General features: G+C 38.8%; 1 protein-coding gene across 3 annotated transcripts in view; it reads right to left on the reverse strand.

The window, feature by feature from the left end:
• The window catches only part of LPGAT1 (lysophosphatidylglycerol acyltransferase 1), a 67160-nt gene that overhangs the window by 33388 nt on the left and 8385 nt on the right, over positions 1–25387 (reverse strand). For all 3 annotated transcript variants that reach the window (XM_040611764.1, XM_040611763.1, XM_040611765.1), the window contains one exon: positions 5173–5291. In XM_040611764.1, coding sequence (XP_040467698.1) covers positions 5173–5291 — 119 coding nt within the window. The remainder of the gene's footprint in view (positions 1–5172; positions 5292–25387) is intronic.

The raw sequence follows: 25387 nt of genomic DNA on the forward strand, positions 1-25387 counted from the left end.
AAGGTAAGAAGGCAAAAAATAGAGGTTGAGCCATTAGATTCACTTTGACCATCACTTCTTACAGGACAGTGAAGGCTGATAACTATACCTGTTCAGTCCATTGAGATTTAAAATGGAAGAATTACTCCAGAAGAGGTAAATAACAGAAGGGAAAAGCTTCTCCCACAAGGTCTTTCCTCTCTATAGGTCCTACATGTAGATTCTGAGAGGGGTAGGAACTGGCTCTCCAGAACTGGAAAAATCCAGTGCCTCTTACATGCTCTCAATCATACACCAGGCTACTTGCCTTTACTCTTCCCTATGTTATAAGGCCACACCAAGAATGATTCACAGTACTCTTCCATTTACCACTGTCAAAAAAGCATACAGAGAACCATGACATCTCTCTGGTAGCCAGATATTTTTTTTTAATCTTTAACACGAACCTTCTGCTTGGCACTTTTCAGTTGTTTAAAATAACATAATTTGAGGCAAAGACAGAAGGAAAGCAGTCTAAGAAATAAAGATTTCCTCTAGAAAATACAACGTACTGTTGATGTCTTAGTTGATTACATCTACTGCTAAGGTGTACTCTATGCTTCTCTCCAAACACCAGAGGCTTGCACAGTAACTGAAATACTCAGAATCCTTGTCCATGCCTTCAATACTACTTCTAACAAAATACAGTGAAAGATGATGGCTTTTACCTGTTCTCACATCTTCATATGTTTATGTGGAATTCACAGAAAGAAGCAGATCATATTTTATGCAAGAATTTATTTTGTAAAAGCAGCTCGATAATTTGCAATTTGTATTTAGAATTGCATGTATTAGTAAATCTTTCTTCCAAAAAAATCTAATTATCTCTTGGAATGCTCCAACTACCTATTCTCCCTTTTGACCACAGAAGCTATAAATGAATCCTTGGTTATATACTTGGGAAAGATAATTGTCACATACCCTGTTTCTGTTACTCATCCTTAAACAACTGTAGCTGGAATATGTTGCAAGAACATACTGGCCAAAAACATTTAAGATCCTTTATTGCCTTAGACACATTACTGGTCTCCCAGCTAAGTCTGGATGTCACATTTAGAAACTAGCTATCCTTGCCTAAGAGCGCATTAAAAACATCTCAAATTTTGCAGTTTTTTTAATACTAGCGAACTTTCTATTTGAAGATCATGGATAATGCAAGGGCACCCACTTCTAGCATCTCTGAAAGTGGAAAAGGAAAACACATCTGAGAGATAAGGACAGCTCTCAAAGATATGAAAGGTTTTGCTTTGGAAACAAGCATCCGTTTCCTCTGTGACGGGCTAGTATCCTTTCCTGTCTGCCAGTGTTCTTTTGGCAGATGCTACACATACAAACGAACAAAGGCACGCTAGGTATTTGTGAGTGATAAAAGAAAAATTAGTTCCTAGCTATAATTCCCCACTTGAGACTAATACTGGTCAAAGGGTTTCTCATACAGCTATCCCTGGGCCTGTGTTAAATAAAAGAGGGTCTTAAAGCAAAAATTCTTCTCTGCAGAGATTCACATTCTTTCCATTTCAGTAAAGTAGAAAGTCTTAGGGAGAGGGAAAAGAAAAAAGGTGTGCCCTAAGGACAAGAGTTAAAAAAGCATCACTGAGAGGTGTTACTGCTCTCCAGGGCACTACAGTATCTTAAGTTCATGCCTACGCATCAGCCCAAAGATGACAGGCTGGTGTAGGGAACCATATCCTTTCATAAAAACACCACCAACATTCCATTGATGATGGTGTAGCCTGCAGCAGTACCTGTATGACTGTCAGCGTTCATCTACTACTTTGGCATTTTGACAATTATCGTTCTATTATATCAAGCAGAAGTTAAACCAACATGATCTATTTTACCAGAGGAGATAAGCAAGCTTAATAATCTGCTTCCTTGGGAAGAAAAGGTTTATGTCTTTCGAGGAATGAACGTTGGTCCCTAGATGTTCTATGTCAGTCCTGGAGGAGGAACACTTGCCCAGGAATGCTAGTGCTTCTCTCCTCCCATACCGCTTTTTATTGTCTTTATTTAGATGACAGTATGTTTATTCTGGAAGATCACTGCTCTTCAGAGTCTTAAGTCCATCTCCCTACGTTTTAGGTGACACAGAGCTTCTAACTAGGATCCCTGGACTTCCTCAGTCTTTTTGAGGAGCGATGCAATTGTGTCAAAGATCAGTGCGGCACAGAAGTTATAACTAAGACAAAACATACAGGCAATTTGCTCCAAGTGTGAGCAAACTCCAGAGCTCAGTAATTACAAATCTGCCTATAAGCCTAGGCGGTGGTAAGAAATACAAAGAGAAAATATTTTTATGTATGAATTAATGAATATATACACACACTCTAACACACAATCAAAAAGAAGGAGTTCAAAGAATAGGACACAATTATCTTGTTTGCAATCAGAAGGCAAACGATTAATGGAGATTCACTCTGTTCCACCAAGGGCGGAGCAGAGGACACTGCAAGGTACTGGTGGCAGCTTTTCCATCTAGTCTCCTCAGGAATGCAACAACGTTTATCAGATGAGTCTCTTATCACTTGCATTTCAAGTAGGTTTTAAGCAAAGACATTCAGCAGCATTTTGAGCACATATTCATACTTGTTTACAGATTGGAAGAGTATTTGGATGCTGTTTAAGGTTCTTTTTGGTTCATCCTTCCTGCTTAAATCCAGAATGTAGAAAAAGCTTTTAATAGTTTTATAAAAAAAAAATAATATCTAGGTGTCTCCTATTCACAGGCCCACTTTCATTTCACTCTACACAGATTTCATAACAAAGCAACCTGAATAGACTGACTTTCATCTTTCAAGCACCTCTAACTTAGCAATGAAACCTGGGAATGCATGTCTTGAAACTCGCACTCCAACAGCTGCAAGCTCTACTTTTTTGTCTCCACTGCACTCCTTCCTGGCACTGCTTTCTGCTCTAAATCAAAAACATTGCCACATTTATCCGTTCTAATCCAGTCAGAAAGCAGCAATAGCAGCATTTTAACCTATTTCTCTTTTTAAACACATAACCTTTGATGTTTATGAGATCTCAACTAAATTACTTAGTTTCTTTTAACACTTACTTACACAAACAAATTGGAACTATTTCCTGAACTACATAAAAAGTGTAATTAGGTCACTTCTGATTCACCTGAAACCCTGCTCTGCGTGGCTTGCCTTAGGTAACATGTACTAGTCAAAACAATACCAGTCCAGTCCTTTCATAAAAATCAGAACTTCTACCAAGTTCCACTTCCCTAATAAGAGATTGTGTTTTTCCTATTCATGTAAGTGAACCTGAAAGACAAGAAATCTCTTAACACATGTGTTTGAGTTTACAGCTTAGTGAGATTAAGCTTGCTTAAAACAGATAGGCTATACTATCGTTTGTATGTAAGAATTTATAAAATACTAGAAAAAAAAAATACCATCACAGTTCCTGACATGGCCCTTAGGAAATATTGTCAAGTTGCAACAACATTTCAATTATTCTACCTCACTACACAGAAAAATATAGAACTTCAAATCAAACACTTCCAATGTCTTAAATCAACATTCTTTAAAAAGCAGCATTAACCAGTAAGCGCTTGCAGATTACTCCTGTTTTCAGTCTGTACTGGCTTGCAAAAGCAAGCAGGAGAAATTTTGGACTGGCACAGGAAGGTGGTCTTCCTAGTTCTAACCTAGTTCTTCCAGAGGCCACCTTTGGTAAACTGTTTTACTACTTTGTATGCCCTTCTGTGTGAACTGGAAGCAAGCCTTTCACCTACATCATCATCTACATTCACTGAAACTTACTCTGTCTTGACTGGAACTTTCTAGCTATGGAGTCAAACAGGATAAATACAGCTTAGCATACACCATGACATAGATGAGTCAAGGAAGCTCTATGGTATTTAAAACACCTGAGACATCAATATTTAAGATTATATGCAATACATATCCACAGAACCATGCCCTCACAGTCATATCTTTATCACAAGATTGTCCTATGCATAATTTTGATGAAGGGAATTAAAGAGTGTTTATTCTGTCATTCTGCTCGTTGGGGTACAGTACAGAATACCATATATATCCGACCTCCTCAATTCTAAAAGAAATAAAAGCAATTAGAAGTACTTTTAAAATGAAGTCTTCTTTAGGCTACAGTAGAAAGAAAAATCAGTCTTTGCTCAATCTTGAGTGCCATTTTCTTTTTTTTTTTTAGGTTTTTTATTTTTTTAAATCAGCTCTGCTGTCATAAGTAAGATCTGGGAAAATTCCTCAAAAATGTTAAAACACTGGTAGAGATACAGTGTATCCACAACCTATGTTAATATATGTTAAGAAAACCAGTGCCAGTTACAAGTTGTGCAGATGCAACAAAAAGCAGTTGGTTTTCCTTGTTTCTTCACCATGTTGTTGCAGAAAAGACAACAACTCTAAGGCAGATACAGCTGATGCACTTTTTCACCTTGCCAGCTATGTTTTCCACCCTTTGTAACTTAATCATACATATCCCTTTCCTCCTGACTGGCACATAAATTTAATCTCCTGTTTAGATCCCATACTCTAGTTTCCAGCACTACACTCTCTAGACGTGAATTTTCTGAACAGTAATGTGCAAAAAAACCCTGACATTAGTTGCACCTCTCACCGAGAAATGCTTAAGAGTTTCTGAAATAAGAGTTCAAGCAATTTTGACCTTAACTAGTCTTAGCTTAGCTTGGATATGCCCTCATAGGGAAGTCACTTCCAGTTTCAAAATACCATGCATAACTTGCTTCTAACTCAAAGAGAAAAATTCCATGCTAGAATAAAGTCGTAACCAAGAAGCTAGGTCTGTGCTGGTCTGAACAAAGCTGGCCTGAGTTGCATATGGGCATGAGGTGAAAGGAGAAAGTCAAGTAAACTGCAAAGAGATCTGCTTCCCTCTGTGTTAAGCTAGACTGAATGCACACTGACTCACCTCATATTAGACCCTCAAAGGCAACATTTATGGTCTAAAACATTCTCCAAGTTACTGGCTGTCACATTAAACCAAATCTAAACAAAAAGCTTCTCGTTCGGGACTCTGAGACTATTTGGTGGATTAACACACAGAAGTCAGTCACCAGTACTGCACACAGATTGCAAGCACACCCACGGTAACAGATCACATACACAAAACCTATCCCACTCCCCAGTTGTAGCCTACCGTGCCTTTATCCTGAAGGCACATCATCAGAGTGCAGACGTCACCCGTTGCTTGATGGTTCACCAGTACCATGGCTTCATCTTCTGATACTGCTTTAACATCATCACCCCATTCCACTACTATTAAAAAAAAAATAATAAAATATAAATTTTACAGTGACCAAATGGAAATTCCACTATCAACAAAAGAAAAAAACCAAAGACCCCACACCCAGACAATTATAATAAAGAAACCTACATGCTACATGTCAATTTAAATTGTCACACAGCATAGGATAGGAATATTAGCAAGACCATTTTTCCAAGCAGAGGGTATTCAGCTTAGTTTTAAATCACATGCACAGAAAAAGAACAAAACAAAAATACTCTACCAGAACATATGCACAGAGATCAATCTTCTTGTGTCATTACACCATTCTATATTTAGGGTCTCAAAATTACATAAGCTTTTGACCCAGCTTTCAAATTCAACTGTCTCAACTCATCATATTAAAAAAAAAAAAACCCAAACAAACGAGATGTCAATTTTATTTTTATTTTTTTTACACTTAGCAAGTTTGTTTCCTTTCTACACTTACTATTATTAAGCTACTCCAGTAAAAGCGAAACAAAACATCTGTAGTTGGATCATTAGATTTAAAACGCTACATTAAAGAAACCCAGTAATTCAAATCTAAACAAGTTAGCAATATGAAAGATAGTGGGTTCAGAAACTGCTGCTCAGATGACAGAAACTATTAGTCACTGTTTTGTAGACCAGAGACTCCAGAGGCAAGAATGATGTCAGTAGGAAGCTACAGCTGTTGATCATCTAACATTCACACTGACTAGCAAAAACATGATGAGGTAAGGAAAAAAAATAAAAATTTGCTAGCTCCACCTTCACAAAATAACTAAGTAGAGAAAATGAAAGCTGCCTCCCAAAGAAGAACACAGGATGGAAAACTAGAAAAAGCCAGTCATAAATTAAAAACCAGAATATGCCTGATGCTGTTATTGGGGCAAAGAGACAAGCAAGTAGAGTCTGGCCCTCTTCAATAAGAAGGATGGCTACCGCAGTGCAGGGGAAAGGGAAAGGATGGGCAGGCAGAGTAGCTCTGTGAAGTTCAAAAGGAAAAGTACAATGCGTTGCCCATGCACGTAGGACATCATTATTTTTCTGTTTGTTCAGTATTTCTTACCAGCTAATATTTTCATTTCTGACACGAAAGGAAATACTTCACCTCCACTGCTGAATCTTTAGTACTGTTATTAACAGGTCCCCAGGCAGTGAACGACTCCCATCACAGGATAATTAATTAATTTACTATCTGTCTTTTAAGCAGTGGTTTAACCGATACAAAAGCAGTAGGCTACACACCAAAGAAAAGAAGCAATAATCCATGCATAGCTCCCCTGTTCTTGCAGAAATCCAATTAGCATCACACCTTTGAAAGCTGCCACTTCCATTACTTTGTAATTGCTCCTGATTTAGTACTGAATTGAGACTTGAACACACCATAAAAAAATAAAACGCTGTATTTGGTTACAAGTACATAGAATCAGGCTAGACATATGAAGGCGGGAGGACTATTCATTCCATAATGTCCAATCTCCCTTCCTTTCCCCAGGCAAGCTAAGCACAGATCCTTTCTTATTTTTCTCAACATGAACTTGGAAGATCCCCCTTATCCCTCCTCCTCGATTACAATCTAATTCCCTCCCATGTCCTCTCTAACTCCCTGGAAGTTGGAAAACGCCTGGTCATGGCAGTCATAGTTGACCGTGCACCCTCCTTAACAAGTTTTTAACATATCTACCCCACAAGGCAAGAAACTAAGATGAAACCAGAATTGTTTTAAAGGGAAATGAACCAACCGCCTACTGATTTTGAAACTGTTACTTCAGTGTCTTTATTAAGCAGCCAATATACAATAGTTTTACTGAACTGTGGCTTTCCAAAAGTAATAAAAACTAAGTACTGAATACATTAAGCATCTGCAAAATAAGTTCTCTCACAAGTATCTAACTATTTCCAAATACAATTATTTGTAGATCACTCAGAGGGAAAAAAAGGGATTACTTTACTATAGATACTTCCCTGGGATGTATCAATTTCTACTAGTAGTTATTTCTACTGTAGAGCAGTTTAAAAAGAAACTATTTTTAATCTTCAAAAGTGTTTCACAGATCCAGCTTTCTGAATGATTGAAATAAAGGTCACGACTGAAAAAATGTAGACCATGAGAAGCAACACGCAATTGAAAAGAACTAAAGAGAAGAACTTATGAAGCTTAATTTGCTATTAAAAAGTACATTTTTAGCATACTAGGTGAAGACTACTGCCTGACTTTGAAACTTTCAGATAGGCCCCAGTCAAAGAAAAGCAGGGGGAAAAAAGCTTCTGCTGCTACCTAGAGTATTTTAGAGTATTTTACACACATACTTTTGTTAAAACAAGAGGGTAAAAGCACACAGCCTGCTTACAAGGCACTAACAAGTTTCAGCTGAGTAGTAGCAAAAAGGCAGGCTCTGTTATCCCACTCCAAATGCAAGATAACAAAAAAAAAGAAAAAAAAAGGTTTGATTTAATTCTTTAAATTTACTTATTCTATTCATTTTATCTAGCAACTGGCCAGGCTAACAGCTCAACTTCCACAGCTCAGCTGACAGGTAGTAAGTTATTAAATCACAGTGATTCAGCTGGACATCCTCTAGTTTCTTTTCCCTCTGTCATTTCTCCTCAGGCTATCAGGCTGTCTCTTGTGCTTAGTAACACTTTATAGTCAATTGATTGACCTGATTATCAAGGAGAAAAGAATCAGTTCGTGCAAGTCCTTCACAGAGCATTTCTGGATCGGAAACACAACAGCAAACCACAAAAGTGCAGAAAAACCACTGCCATTACCACAACTGTTTAAAGAAGAAAAGAAACCCCTTAAATACCTAGAATTTTAAGTTCACAGTGTCCCTTTAAACTCTGTGGAGGGAATAAATGTCTTCGATTTTCTCACCACACAAATTTTCAAAAGGAGCACCTTTTGCTTTAAGAAATACTTGTGCTATTACATTCCTCCACTGCAGTTGGAAACATTCAAATCAAGACCTCAGCTGCATGGCAACAGAACCAGGAACACTGCTTTGCTCCACTGTAACAAGACAAAAAACAGTTCAAAGACAAATATTTGTCACTCGGGGCCTGAAAACCAGCAAACATTCCTCCATGGCCTCCTTCTACGGCCAGGGCATGTTTTATCAGGGTATTGGTTCTATGTCTACAGCCTCGCAATAGTTAAGATTTCTGCAAATGCAGTTTAACATAGTGAAATAACGTGAAGGAAGGAAAGAGAGGAAATCAGTTTAACATGGCGATTTGAAATCATGGTAAACTCAGTACCAAGAAAAATCTGGTAATCCGGGTTAGTAACGACATCTTTTACCCACAAGATTGAGACAGAAGTGGCTTAGCTGTTAGAGATACTTCATTTGTACTTAGTGTTGTAAGCAAAGGGCTTCTCCAGGAGAGGATGAAGTCAAGTTTACTTGCAATTGCATGTGCCGTAAGACAAAAAGATTTTTCTTTCACATATAAAAGTCATCCAAGATGTACACACATCTCTAAAACATCAAGAAAGTATTTCATATAATGAGCTGCAAACTGAGTTTTTATGAGCTAATCCTTGCAGGGCTTAAAGAAGAAGCAGCAGCAATAAAAGAGGGTTTTTTCCACATTTTCGCTCAACTATTACACATCTAAATGTAGCTATTGAGAGTTCTTAGAACACTTGGCTGCTTTGTAATCATGTCCTTAACATAACTGTGTGCATGTAAGTGATGCTATGAATAAATATTCAAGCGCTTTAATTGCAGTGTGTCATTAGACTGGGCAAATGACTACTCTGTTAACTCACAATTTAGTAGATTTTACACTTTTGAATATACCTGGCAAGAATGGTGGTCTAGTATTCTGCACAGCTGCCTAGCAATTAATACGAGCTACTTCATTTTGCACACTGCATTTTAAAGCTTAAAAAATGTTTGAAATTTTTGACTGTCTCTTATTCACTATAGTTAACAGTTTCACTCCAGTGTGTGCTGTAAGAATTGGCATAAATTTTATTGGTATCTTAACAACATAAGGTCTAATGAATACCTGGGGTTGTTGTTTCAAAACATATTGAGTTTTAACTTCTTATTTCTCAACTGGGGGTTGATGACGACACACCTCCTGCCAGAAATTTCTACAGCCATTAGGAAATGGGCAGTGAAGGAACCAGATGCAATTCCCATAGTAGCATTATCTAAATCTAAAAGCTACAGTATTAATCCCATAAACAAAAAACATGAAAAGACTGTTGCTTTATGGCAAGGTCAGGGAATTTTAAGTGTTCTAACCACAATTATTAAAACCCCCAAGCTCATAAAACAGCTAGATAAATCACCTGAAAGTTATGATATATGTAAACATATAATTGATTTGAATATCCAATTTTCCCTTTAGATTTGAGTCTACAAACAATATTCATCACTTCCTCCAGAAACTGGAGAAGAACTTTTACTCCAAAACATTCACCCGCTTAGTTCATTTTTCTTCTCATCTTCTCATCACTTGCCTCCATGAGGCAAGGCTTCAAGAAAACCTTTTCCAAGAAGTTGCAGGTTGGTAACACTTGGAACTGAACGGTACCACCTTCCGTCAATGACTTGTCAGTAACAGAAAGTGCATTATTAATGGACAGATCTCTTTGCTTTCTCAAAAGCCACCCTTCTTTCTAAAAGAAGGAACGTTATTATTAGGTATTCAAACAGTGACTGTAACTCATGACAACCAGGTTTCTACGTTTTAAACGTTCCTCCTCATACTCAAGCATTTGTGTTTGGCAAGTTGCAACCCTGCTTTACTGTTATTCACAAGTGGCTCATCAAAGTATGTTTTAGCTAGAGTAGCTATGTGCAGTTGTTAAACTCATTTGTCTCTCCTTTATAGATGGGATTCTTTGATAGCTGGCAATAAGAAATCCCAGAAGTGATGCCAAAGGTTAAGTATTACTTCACACATCTAGACCACATTAAATAAAAAAATAATAATAAAAAAAAGACGACAGACAGGCTAAAGGTGTTTTTAGTCCTTAACAAAAAGGTTAAAGGTTGGCTACAGTGAAAAAAAGGAAAACAAACAACGGACTAAGCAAATCAGCAGCTAGGTTTTTTTACATTTATTAAGCGTGTACTTTAGGGTTAGAAGATGTTTAAAAAACACCTATATAAAATCAGACACATACTATTGGAGAGAGAAAAACAGCTCTTCCTATCCCACCCGTTCCTTCTGAAATTCATACTGCCTAGGAAACCTGCATGTATTGTCTCTAGGTACACCGAAGACATACAGGTGATCAATAAAAGTACAATCCAGGAAAGGAGGGAAAGAACATTCAGACAACATATCTCATTAAACACAGCTTCACTTAATGCACTTAATGTGTTATCTTTCTTTTCCTATTAAATAATGTACCTTAATAACAAAAGTATTTTTAATTTCCATGCTATTACAATATGCACAACTTAAGGTTGTGGATATACAGTTTCAAACAAGAATTTGATACCAAAAAAGTATCTTTTACAGACAGCTTGATTCAGACTTTTATGATGATAAACTGACCTGCACTGAAAATTTTTTCCTTTTACCTGCATCAAGAGAAATGCTTGTCATAGAGAAGTCAGAGAAGCAGCAGCAGCTGGGGAAAAGAAGCCTGCAAATAAAGGAAATTGTTCCTACAGTACATGTTACTAAACCAGGGCTGGGTTCAAGATGTCCCCATCACCACCTCCATTTTTCTGTGACAAATCACTTTGCACACCTCTACATTTCATTGTAGGAAACAACGCACATTTTCTTTTGCTTTCAGTTCCATTCCTCTTAGCTTCCACCCTCTCTTTCTGCAGTGTACAGTGTACAGATCTGCTTTGTGGAGAAGAGGACTTCAGAAGTCACAATATTTATGCCCTAAAGTCAACCCACACTCTTACTTCCATTAAATGACAAATAAGAGGTGTTAAAAGCAGGAGACAATTACAACAAAGATGCTCCGGCTCTTTCATCTTTCTAACCAACCCAAGAACCACATCTTTCTTGAAGGACAGCGGTTCCTTTTGGAAATAGGCCCTAGCAATGACTGCTTTTGAAGATTGACTTAATTTTCCTGGAGTGCATGTTCAAGACCTCATGGGTACAGTTTGCTTGAGTTCTATAATTCCCTGGCACAAGAGATGATGCTTGTGGCTGAAAAAAGGGCTCCTTTTACCCATATGTGACCGAGAATCAATAAAAGCGAAACCTTAGCTCACCCTCAGTGAAGTGAACTTCTTCCACCGACTTTGGTGCAGGCAACATCACTTGAAGAGCCTCACCTCTTTACAATCACACTAGACGAGCAGTTTATATGGTAAGAAAAATTTTAAAGTTAACAAATTCTGTCAGGATACACAAGCTATGCTCCTACAGATATTTAAGGAATAGTTCTAATGTATTTTAAGTCTTACAACAACACATCTTTCACTGGACATAGGCTCCATATTTCGCTGGAGGTCTCCAACAGCTATTTTATGCCATTCCCACAACACTGCTTAAACTGCAGAGGCACCAACGTCCCACAGCTTGTAATTCTGATCATCCAAACTGGAACCCCAGTTGCATATGGTGGTTACTGCTTTCAAGGAGTGGTACAGAGACTCCGTGTTCGTAGCCACACAGGCAAATGTGGACTGTGAAACGTGAAGATTGTGATTGATGTCAGCTTTCATGACTATACTGGTAATAAACTGTAGCAGCCGAGAAGTAACTCCACTGTGTTTTGCTGCTTCTATTATTAGAAAAGCAACTGCAAGACTGAAGAATGGGATGAAGTGCTGAAATCCTTTTGAAGTACCTCATGCTCATGAGTCAGACCACTTGCAGAAGGAGCAAGCTGTACAGCACATTCCTCCTTGGTGACAGATAAAATACATTAACTACCCAGAGGAACATCAATGCATTCATGAAATAATATCCTAATGCTCTAATACCTTACATACTACAGATGTTATAATCGCCAGAAAAAAAAAAGTTTGTTTGAAGCCTAGAAAAAGGAAAAGCAAAACAATGGGGCAGTCTTGCGTTTTTTTCCCCCACAATGAAAGGAGACTTTTTTACATTTTTAACACACTTAGAAACACCAGAACAACATGTAAAGCTTAAGGGATACTAAAAATCAAATAGTCAGGCCTGAAAGTTAAAAACAACTCTAAGTTTCCAAGTACGCACAAAAAATTACCTAGTTAGAAGCACACTGTCAAAGTCCTCAAAAGACAGAAGAATCTGAACCAACGGTAAGTGTACTTCAGATTAACTGCTATCACTTCAGCTCATATTTAAAGTTGATACTCAGTACCATTTTGGTCATTCTTAGTTACACAGCGGAAGGAAACACTGTCAATCTATGTATAAATATGTTTATTTCCAATATCAAATAAAGACAAAGTTTACAGGACTATCTTTGAGATTATCATAACCCCCAAAAAGGTATATAAGCTAAAGATGGCCTTTTTCTGGTTAAAAAGCTTCTAATGACCAAAAAGATGAAACACCATAAGTGACAGAGGGAAAGAAACATATTTCTGTAAAACAAGCATCGAAGAGACTCTCAATAGAAGGCTCTCAGGCAAGTTGTTACACAGAGCAGAGACAAGATTTACAGTTTACTAAGATCGTGCAATTTTCCATGGCAAGAAACCCCCTATGACAACCTGCAGGGCCACAAGACCACTTGTATGAAAAAATGTCCAATGAAAATTTGGTCCACAGATCTGCTCCCTAGACAGACACTATGGATTTGAAAATTTTAAGGAGAACCACCAAGACATACAAGGTTTTTTTACTAGTTCACACTTTCTGATACTCAAACTCAGGGTCAGCGACAATGATGGAAACACCACAGTCAATCCCCCAACACAAAGAGGTCCAGCACTTGCCCAAAGAGACCCTTTTTGTCAGACAAGGCTGGGAGCCCTACATTTCAGTCTCTTTACCTACAAGGATAATTTTTACAAGTGAGAAAAGATTCTCACACTCAAGCACATGACTTTATATGCTAAATCCACAGAACACTTCAATTTTTCTTTAAATGCAAGAGCCAAACTCTTGCAGTTTCCCCCCTAACAGTGATGTTTACTCTTAACAAGGTAGTCCAAATTCAGATTTGCTAAGTTGATACCACAGTCTTAAAAGTCCTATTCATTATACTGCATATATTGAAACTACTGTATTATCAGTATGGTTACAATGCAAATACAGTTTTCTTTGAGCTTAGGATGTATCTGTAAGACTGCTTCATGGAAAACTGACTGGCTTTTCTAGAATTAGAAAGGTTACTTTGAAAACAGGGAAATTTCAGAATACAAAACCATTACAATTCAAGCACATTTCTCTTTGTAAAAGATTAAGTTCCAGAGAAGAGCAGCGAGAGGAGGAGTGTTTTTCTCTGATCAAAAAACATACCAGTGCAGCTGGGTAACTAAAAAATGCTACCAATACAGAGCTGGCTATTATTGTTACCCTTATCACTCTCTCAAGCCAAGGACAGTTGGCTGCAGCTCTGTATTTTTAATAACTTGAACCCAGCAGGTTACTACAGTACTTTACCCATACTCATCTGCCCCATCACTACTGCTGTGCAACTAACCAAACAGGAACAAAGCTGACAAACAGGGTCTGACACATCAAAATACCAACAGACAGGAACAATTCAATAAAAGGGCCATGGTGTTTTTGTTTTTATTTTCCCTTCAAAAACTACAGGTCTCTTTAAAAGAAAATTCCATCTGCTGCATGAGATGGAGAACTTGTTCCCTCCTGGATTCAAGTCAGAACAAGTCACAGGTAGGCTTTCCCTCTATATACCTATATCTGAAAAGAATGAGAAATCAAACAAGAGGAAAGCAGAAGATTCCTTTAGAGCACACAAAAAGGAGTGAGTAAGCTAGTCTGCAATTCATTATGTCAACAGTGGGACTTGAGCTTTAAGAAGGAAAGCTGCAGGAGAGAAAATCACCACTTCCAGCAGCACAAAGCCCTGCTGGAGTCCAGTCACTAGGGTTGTACCCTGGGGTCAATACTGATGAGACCAGTACTGTTTAACATCCTCATTAGCAGCCTGAATGATAGGACAGAGTGTACCCCCTCTACAAGTTTGCGGCAAGCTTGCAGGCAACACAGAACCAGGAGGAGTGGTCGATATGCCAGATGGTCATGCTGCCATTCAGAGGGATGCAGACAGGCTCGAGGAATGAGCCAAGAGGAAACTCAGGGAGTTCAGCAAGGGGAAGTGCTGAGCCCCACACCTAGGGAGAGGCTTTGCAGAAAAGGCCCAGGAGTCCTGCTGGACAAGCTGACCACAAGCCAGAAACGTATCCTCATGGTAGGGCAAACAGTATCCTGGCCTGCATCAGCAAAAGCAGGTGGCCCCTCTCCTCTGCTCAACACTGAGGCGGCTACATCTGGAGCACCAGGTCCAGTTCTGGGCTCCCCAGTACCATGTAACATGCAGACTTACTGGAGTGAGTCCAACAAAGGGTCACTGAGATGATTAGGGGACTGCAGAATCTTTCATATGAGAAGAGGCTAAGAAAGCTGGGACTGTTCAGCCTGAAGAAGAAAAGACTTCAGGGGGGGAAATCTTACCCATGCGTAAGTACCTGACAAAGATGCAGGGAAAAGAAGTACAGACTTAGCCAGACTCTTTCCTGCAGTACCCAGTGACAGGCTAAGAGGCAACAGGCACAAATTGAATTAACACCATATCCCACTTCAATACAAGGGAAAAAAGAAGAAAAAAATGTTTACTCTAAGAGTGGTTAAAGACTGGCACAGCTTGCACAGTGGGGTTGTGAAAGTGTCCATCCTCGGGGCTGTTCAAAACCTGTCTGGAGGTGCACCTGGGCAACCTGTTCTATTTGACCTTGCTTTGAGCAGGGGGTTCGACTATATGATCCTCAGAGGTCCCTTCCAACCTAAACAATTCTGAGATTCTGTGATCGACAGCCTGACACCAGGAGGAAAACCACAATGCTAACATAATTCTTTCTTAGTGGATACCCTCAACTACAACAAAACCTACAATTTCACCCTGCGGCATGAAAAGTAGCAGCCTCTACAAGGCACATGTTGCAAATACAAACCGGCAAGTTTTTTCTTTCTTACTGCTGCAAAGACATAAATTTGAAGGATAGTTCAAACCTTAATAAGGAAAAAGCAGAGTATGATTCACCTGGGATCATCAGACTCAGGCAAAAAAGTAGGACAAGCAAGCAACACCACAAACTTGAGGCAGTGATGCATTTTAGCCAGAATAAGCCACTGGGTTCACTGCTGTAAAATCTCGAGATCTTCATCCAAAGGTAGAGATCTTCAGATCTTAATTTATACCTTTATCTGTATTTTTAGCTATATTATGAAATGCTATGGCAAATTAAAGTAGTCTATTAAGACTGTTTTATCTGCAAGTCAAACATGAGGCGTGCATGCAGCTACATTGAAATTGAGCTACTTTTAGTTACTCAAACACCAAGACATTCATATTATTATTTAACAGTCAGATACAGCTACTGACACCTACTTAAACAGAAAATTTAAAGCTTAGAGTAATAAGAAATAAACAAAAAACCCTCCAACATATAAAGTGGGAATGCCTCAATTATTTCCCCTACTATCTTTATCTACGGTATTTCTTGGTTTTCCGATTTTGAGCAAGTTGCTCTAATACTTGAGAAGCCGATGAAAGCCACTGCAACATTGTGAGGACATCTGTGCTGGTGGGGGGGGGGGAAAAAAAAAAAAAAAAAAAAAGGAGGGGTGTGGGGTGGGTGGGCAAGCCAGCACAATCAGACCTATCAGAAGAAGATGGGATGATGGGGCAGCAAGCACCAGTTGGACTAGAATGAATCCTTAGGGAACTGTGGTCTGCTATGCTGGAAGACCTGCTGGGCAAGTCCAGTTGGCCCAACATGCAAAGCATAACCAGCACAAGTCACCTAAGTTACCTTTGAAATTGCTATGAATTTCTTTTTAAAAACAAACTTGTTAGTGGTCTTTTGAGCATAGCAAGCATAGAGTTTTGTCCTTTAAAAGAACATTAGAACACGTTAAAAACATGCAACCCCCTACTCTTCACCTTTTCCCTGCAAGTACAAGAGAAAGATAAATGTCCTTGTTATAAAAATTCTGTAGCCATGTGCCACAGACACTACAGAACCAATATTTAGTCAGGGACAGGGTGACAGTTGTTTGATTTTTAGTAGGCATTGGATTTGTTTGGGGAAAACAAAGTAAAGAAAATATTTTCTCCCTAAGAGAGCATCCTGAAAGCACACCCTCTGTCCGCCACAGATCAAGTACTGCACCGTAACAATAACCTGAGCTGTCTTTGCAGAGTCAACTGCCTAGGCAGCAGAATTTACCCAGGGGCAGTATTACAAGCTACAATACTATTACTACAGTTTCCTTTTGAGTCACTGGCAATGGTATGCATTACTAATTTGATCCTGTTGCTTGTCTTTCCAGATGTGAAGTTCCCTGTCATGCCAGAGTCATTCATAAGGTACTTCACTTCCCTCAACTGTTAAGTTGGCTGGCTCAAAAAGTACAACCACCACACTTACAGCCTTAAAGAGCTAACAGAGAGGACAAAAGCAGAACTTCCCAGACAGGTTCCAGGGAAGACAGTGCCCAGAGAATACACCCAGGTTCATGGCCCTAAGCAAAAGGATACTTTTCAGATTGGTGTTGATTGCACAAAAACCAGTATATCCAAACCAGCCGTGTGAAAAATCCCATTAGGGTAATGGTCTATGCAAAGCAATTATTGCAATAGCAGTCCTGTTCCTCCAGTGAGAAGACTACCTCTTTCAAAGCAGGGGGGAATGACCAAAACCTACTTTGTAGCCTCAGCTGTTAACTCTAAGAATCTTGATGCAAACTAGTTGGCCTACTGCAAGCTGGCTAAAACAAACTACTAATCAACAAGCCACTGTACAGGACCACAGCACTCCTAGTTTCCATTCGGCTGTTTGGCTGCTTACGCAGAGTTGCACACTGCACCACAGGACTTTCTATTAGGAATCAAGCTTTCTTATCCAGACAACAGAAACAGTCTGCACTGTGTAGTCCAGAATAATACCAGTGCTGGGGAAACTTGACAAAGACACCACTGAAAAAAAACCCGCACCAAGACAGATGCAAGACTTCAAATAAATAATTGAGGAAAATCTGTAATTCTGTTTCAAGAAGAAAATTACACACGGACACAGTCTTGATGGCTATAAAAAAATAAAGATAAGAATAATCTGTTACAACAAATAGTAAGTAGGTGGATGTAACCCACACTAGGTATTTTGCTTTTGCTGTTGAAGTGGACAGATTCGAGTCCTTACTGCTTCTGGACAGCAATATATAAGACCTGAAGGAACTTGTTACAAAAAGTATGTTCTGTGATAACAGCTGAACTGCCCAAAATGAACTCCTGATAAAGACTGCACAAAATTTTCGCTGTTATTTAAGAGGGAGCAAGCTCTATTACACAAAATTCTGCAAAAATTGCTGTTTGCCTGGCTCTTAAATTGAATAAATTAAAAAAAATCCAAACGTTCCAGCCATACATAAGATTCTGCTTCTACTTAATCTGAATTTCCAAGTCAAGTCAGTTACAAGTATGGCTTTAAACAGCAAATAACGGGTGGCATACAGCAATGAACTTGCCCAGGAAGAGATGACCATTTCCTCACCCTTTTAAGATTTATGTATTGCAAGCTTCCTACACCATTTCAAGGAAACCGGAGCATCTAGCAAATTTTCAGATGTTTTTCCCAAAAAACACAACTGCAGAAATAACATGACACATTCAGCACTTACAACAAATATCCCAAGGCCACAGAATAGCAAGCCTCTCTGGGGACAGCAGAAGAACTCAACAGAACTTGGTTATTACCTGCTGTGTAAGGGACTGGAGAGGTTAGCTAGCAATGAAAAGACCTGAGTTGGAAGCCTCGTTTCCATTTTTAACTGCAAGTTTTAAGTTACCATATATTTTGGGACCATAAACTTTTCAGAGCACTATATAACAGGCTCTTTCAGGTAAAAGACATGCCGAGTGCAAAAATTTGGCACTGGATTGCATAAAGAGGGAGAGCAACTTCCCATAGGAAGCTGATGAAGCACATTAATCTAGTGCATTTATATTATAGCCTGAAAAATAACTAATCAAGGGTTTTCTGGTATCCATGAATTCTCTGAAGTGCCTTGAGGTTTATCACATATAGGAACCAGAATACTGTAATAGGGCTGGAAGTGAGCAAACGTTACTTTCTCTTTAAACAAAACTTGCCTAAAACTCCAAATAAGAGTTTGCATTCATCTCTCCCTACATACCACACCTCATTAAATAGCATGGTGAAAAAGCTCGATAAGCCCCCGAGCATTCAACTACTTCACTCTAGAACTATAGCACCAGGATAGGGCACAGGCAAGGGTTACAGCCAGAAGGGTACATATCAAGAAAAGCTGCCAGAGTGACTACAGGTAAGAACTAAGACTATAATTTTCAGAAGATGCGCTAGGTTAAAAAAACCCAATGTAATTACAGTACCGAGCAAGGCAACCATTTTCCCAGTGTTCAAATCCAGCTGAGCTCAGAAATATATGATTTTTGCATTTTTCCTTTAAATAAGTTGTATTGATTCAAAAAAAATACCAGATCTTCACCAATGTTTCCTCCTAACAGAAGCAAACTGCATGACTTCAATAACTGGCTGAAGGTCCAAGTCAAGAAAACCAGCACCACTATTACTGGAAATCAAGATTCTAAATATGATAAGACCACCCCTATATCCCAACTCTGGTCACTACCTTCTGCTTACCTAAATCAAGGTCAGTTACCTCTTCACATTTTTTTAGGTTTGGCCCGAGTTACTGCAAAATTCTGTTGATGCTGTCTTGTTACACTGACATTTTTCAGTCCAGCTCATGATACAGTAGAAATGATCACCATGTAAAAGTAGTGCCACATGTATTTGAAAAACTTTACTTTTAGATGATCTCTGTTAAATGGTCTACATGGGAAAGGCAAAAGGCCGTTCTGTGCAATTATTTACCATGTCCCTAGAGTGACCTTTGAACTGAGCAGCTTGTCTGTGCTTAAGGATACCGATCATTTAAACCTCTTCAACTCAGGCAACTCTGGACGGAAAAACCAGAGCTCCTGAGTGCCTGAATGATCATATGAACAGAAATATGTATTCAAACAGTGTATTTTGAGACTACAGAAGTAGCATAACCTAAAAATCAATATCCTCAAGCAATAAAACTGGCCACTAATTAAACAGCTGCAGCATTATTCTCTTCCCCCAACATCTCTGCACCATCTTCTAGCTCCAATGGGTTAGCACTGCCATATACCACAAAACAGAACCAAATCATTGGACATTTTCAAGTTGCAGTGTCCAGGGGAAAACTTAAAAATGAAAAGCATGCAGGCACGCAAAGAATCACAAAATAACTGGATACAGATGCAAGGAAGCAGAAGGACAAACCTTTCAAAAGAAGCCTTAAATGTTTGCACTGTTAGGTTTCAAGGACTTTATTAAATTTCTCACCCATGCTACATATAACAGTCTTCAGGATAAAGAAGTTACACCATGAACAAGAACTGTAAAACATTTCCCTTGGACTTCTAGATACTACGTTCATTTTTTTTTTCTTTTTTTTTTTCAAACGATGGATTTTATAAAGGCCTGGGGGAAAATGATGTTCAGTTACCACAAATTTAATGAAAATAATTTAAACATAAAAAAATAAGACGCTAATTATGCAGATTAACAGAAAATTTCTCTATTCAGTTTCATGTTTCGGTTTATGCTAGTCCCATTATTAAAATAAAGAGGCCACAGTAACTTTGTATCTTGGTTTTGGCTGGGATTGAGTTAATTTTCTTCCTAATAGCTGGTACAGTGCTGTGGTTTTGGATTTAGTATAGAGTAATGTTGATAACACACTGATGTTTTGAGCTGTTGCTAAGTAGTGCTTACTCTAAATCAAGGACTTTTCAATTTCGCATGCTCTGCCAACAAGGCAGTGCACAAGAAGCTGGGAAGGAGCAGAGCCAGGAAAGCTGCCCAGAAGTAGCCAAAGGGATATTCCATACCACAGAATGTCATGCTCAGTATATAAACTGGAGGGAGTTGGCCAGAAGGCACTGATCGCTGCTTGGGGACTGACGGGACATGTGTCAGCAAGCGGTGAGCAGTTGTATTGCGCATCACTTGCCTTGCTTTGGTTTTACTTTTCTCTCTGTTTTTGTTGTCTCCCTTTTCATTACAATTATTATAGTATTATTATTACAATATTTTCTTTTATTTCAATTATTAAACTGTTCTTTTCTCCACCCATGAGTTTTACCTTTTTTCTGATTCTCCTCCCTATCCCACCAGGCCCAGAGGGGTGGAAGCAAGCAGCTGCACGGTCCTCAGTTGCAAGCTGGGGTTAAACCACAACAGTTTGAAAAGCATGCTGGAAAGCGTATGGTAATAATTCTAGCCAGGAACTTAAGATAGTACTTTTGCTGGTATGACACAGAAAATGATTCAAGCCAAAGTATCTTACCACATTTAAATCTGCCCCAGGTTATCCTATACCGATTCAGCAACTCTTAAGAACTGTGTGGCCACATTTCAGGTTGCCAGTAAGAAGTCCATCACCACAAAAATCAGAAGCAACACCTTAACGGCACTCTCAGGCTGTCACAAATAAGGTCATCAGCAGAAAAATCTGCCTCTCTCATTCTGATGTACCTCAAAGTAGCAGCAGAAAGTTTACTGTTCCTAATTTTAAAAAAAGTGTAGCACTCTGGCATCTGTTACTATTACAAAACAAATAATCCTCTTACACCTGCTGACAACTGCAAAAAATACCTTGGATTTGTGGCTGATAGCCTTACTGGGAGTTTTATTAGTACTTTTTACTGACATAAAATGGTTGGGCTCAATACAAACAAATTTATCCAAACATTCTGAATGGCTGGATCCAATATCTACCTTTCATCCTCAGCACACAGACTAACATTCAATGCAACTGTCAATGAAATAACCAGGTGCCAGTTCTGAAATACACTGCTGCAGTGACAGTAATTGAGGATCCTCTTCCTCTCTCTCTTCTTCCTCCTCAAATTAAAAGAAAAAAATCCACATGTTGATCGAAGAGTTTTTCTATACATTGGGAACAAATGATAAAAATTACAGTAGAGAAATGCTGGGGGAACAAAAAAAAAAGAAAAATAGCAGACAGAGTACTTAATTGAGTACTTCACTGCAGAGCAGTGTTTCTGGAGAGCACCCATAAAGGGGTAGAACAACAGACTTGTTGAAGAGACTGTGGAAACAGACTTATCTATTTCAAATACTGCAAGTGTGCCACAAATGCAAGAAGACATTACAAATCTCAACATTCCACTTTACAATTAAATGAGCAATGTGAATACTCCTAAGTCTGTGGGTAGCAATAGGCACTGTAAGCACTTTACATGCAACTTGTCATGATCTGTGGCTACAAGTGCCTTGGCTTACTCATGAAGCACTTGCCGGAAGTGTTACAGATTACTCTTTCCTCAGAAAAAAAGAAAACTAGGCAAAAATAAATTTATTCAGGCTACAAAAGTCCAGCACTCCCACAAAGTAACAGCTTTGTTCAATACACGTCAATCACTGAATACTGCCTATCCAACTAAACCCTTCATACTTTGCACAAAGAAACCCTGCCTCAAAGCAAATCCAGTGAATGACTAGACACTCAGATTTACCACATTGTTTTTGCAAAGTATCAGGAAAGGGTGGTAATGGGACTGAAAAAGGAAGAAGCAGGCCACCTGCTACAGTTCTTCACCACAGCGGCCACCCAAATAACCCTTGGCCCTTCTACAGTGACACATGGCAACATCACTCATGGTTACATGAATTCAGTTCTGCATTTTAGCTTTAAAAGTTTAGTAGGTTATTAAAACATTCTCAAAGAATGTAAGCAATAAAGGGGGGAATAATAAATGCATGCTTTTCTCCCTCTGAAATAGATGAAGGACAAAAGTGCTTCTCCAGCCTGTAAAAATCTTGTCAAGCTCCAGAAGCCCAACATAGGCATCAAAATATCTTTAAACACATCTGAGATAAGAGAATTACCTGCGCAATGGCCTTGCTGATGTCACATTCCCTTCCTACACTACTAAGTTATAAGACCGAAGTATTAGGTGTGATGATACAAACAGAAGAGTCTCAAATACAAAAAAATACTCATCTGTTTGTTTTCATGTAAACCACTATATGCAAGAGGCTTAACAGACACTTATACTAACTGTACCTGCATCTGAAAGCATTTTTACAAATGTAAACTGAACTTCAGAGGTCTTTCATGTTACATTAGTGTCTACACAGGCTATGGTTATATTTATTTCCAAGTAAAGCTGTTGCTAGGAGGAACAGCAACTGAATTTTATGCCAGTAACAAGCACAGGCAATAAAAACAGATATGAAAGAAGAATGCATTTGGAAAGGAAACTGGCAGTTACCAGAGTTGGAGGCTTGCCAGGCCATCTATATCTATTTATGCATATCAAAACAGAGCAGGTTCAGGTACAAAAATCTAGAGGCCACATTTCTAATGTAATGCCTTCACACCTGCTACATGGTGGTACAGAACCCTTCCTGATATATTCTCATGCTGCTTCCCATCCATACCATTGCTCTCTTCTAGGTCTCCTGAAATATACCGAAACACACCTTGAGCCTCATGTTTCTATATCTCCCTGGGTCAGATTCATAGCTGACTTTTTCTCTGCCCTGCCTACAGTAATCTGGGCATCACTGTTCTTTCTCAAGAGTTTCAGTCAGGTTAATGTCCTTCCAGTGCTCATTTTAGGAGGCTACACCAACCCTTGTTTTTTTACATAGAGTAGAAAGTCTTAAAAACACAGTACTTTAAGCTCTTTTACTACCTTATCCTTTTTCCCAATATTAAGACCAAACAGTTATCTATATATGCCTTTTGGATCTAAAAGGCTATGATAAGCAAGGTGAACTAAACATCATCTAAAGGACAAGATTCTGCTTCATACACTGCCTGCCACTGCCACATTAACATGTTGCTCTAGAAGCAGCAGAGCAAAAAAAAATGGTTTCCCAAAAACTTGTTGTCTAACCTCCTTCTCCTCAACAGGCAGGACAAGGTACGTCGACACTGTGGCAAACCCAAAACCATCGATGCACTGGCTGGACCTGCAGCAGATGTCAAGACATACAATGGCCAAACCTGCCTGCGCTACCCTCAGCTGAGGCACTAACTTGGGTCTCTCTCTCCTCCACTCAGCTGCCAATTTTCACAAAACTCATGAGGAGACCATTATGTCTCAAATCTGAACCATCTGGTCAATTGCAGACAGATTTGCAGGGAAACAAGTCAGAAGTGTGGGAGGGGTGAGAGAAAGAATAGCTGTTAAACAAGTAGCTTAATCCCATCAGGAAACCATGCTTAAAACACTGTCACATTTATCTACATAGTTAATAAAATACCAAAGTCACCAAATTACATTAACATGGTGTTCAATGGCCCACCCGAAAACATAACTGATTCTTACTTTTAAGAATATGTATTTTTCAGTTAATTCCGTGCCCCCTGCCCTCCTTTCTGGCAAGCAACCACAGACACTACAGACTTCCACAGAAACTGCACAAGCTCATAACTTTGGGATGACAGAAAACAAATCAAACTAAATTTAAAAGCCTCTGACAAAATCCTCCTTTTTGCCACCAAAAAAACCACATCCACAAGCACTCATGTCGTCGTCCTAACGATTCAACTTTCCAGAACCAATGTCCTCCCAAACAGCAGCAGTGCTGGCGCTTGGTCCTAGAACACCACTTCTATTTTTAGTTCTACATAAGCAAGAAGCAGTAATAAAGCTATTAATCTTTCCTTTCCCCTTTACTTAAATTACAAAACCGAGGTGAACCTCTAAGCTAGTTTAAACTATTAAGACACCTTAAACAGGGGCAACTCCTTGCCTTTTAGAACTATAATATTTAAACAAGAAGTTTTCAGATTATGTTGTATGACTCAAAAGAAGTAACACTATTAGCACTATCCTGTAAAGTAAATATTTGTGAAAAGACACAATGGAAGTATTTAAGAAAAAATGAACAAACAAAAACTCCAGGCACTGCTGTCTTATTAAATCTTAAATTTTCTACCTTCCAATGACAATAAAACTCCCCTTTCTTTACACAGAGGCAGGAAGATTGCATCTCTTCAACTCTGTTCTGCCCAGGAAACAGAATCACTGAGTTGTCTAATTCAGTTCTGATTCAAGTTCGACTGTGAATGAAATTGTTCTAATTTGATTTTGACTTGAACTAATGAAGCTGCTGACCCTCTTAGAGCCCCTTCTTAATTCTTCTAGAGCTTTAAAACAATGGAGACAAAACCAGCAAACTGGAGTCAAACCACAGGTATTTTTTAGCATTATTGTCCTTCCTGTTCTTTACATATTTTGTAACAGAAGGTACAGATGTGGACTGAACCACAACTTTCCCCTAAGCTCTCCACCACCATACTAATCTCTTTCCTAAACTGCTACTTTACTTAAATGTTTATTTCTTTGGACTGTTCACCACTCAACAACTTCTCCGTTTTGTTGGCTATTCATAGAGCTTAAGGACTTCTGAAGTTCTTTACAATTGTCTCCGTAGCTGACAAACTCAAATAGTACGCATACAAAACTTCAGAGGAACCCCACTGCTAAGCTTTCACCAAAATGAACACTGGCTTCCTAACCCTTTACCAACCGGTTTTCAGTTTACGATAACCCTTTGTTCTCACTCTATGCTTATCTTTCTTCTCTAAAGGAACTTCGCAGAAGGCATTTTTTCAGTCTAACCAACACTAACCAGTTAACAAAATAATAAGAAAAGGTGAAGAAGTCTATCCAGTGACGTTTTATTCATATACTAAAGCCCTATAGCGCACAGGAGTCGGAGTCCTATCCTGCTCTCTTGAATTGGGGCCATAAATAGTAGTTCAAAAAATACATTAAAGCTGGTACTGTGACCAAAAGATGCAGTTCCTTCCTCTTTCCCTTTGCTATCTGTACCCACCTTCTTCCATCACACCTGCA

The sequence above is a fragment of the Falco naumanni genome, chromosome 12 (genome assembly GCF_017639655.2).
Source record: "Falco naumanni isolate bFalNau1 chromosome 12, bFalNau1.pat, whole genome shotgun sequence".
Classification (NCBI taxonomy): domain Eukaryota; kingdom Metazoa; phylum Chordata; class Aves; order Falconiformes; family Falconidae; genus Falco; species Falco naumanni.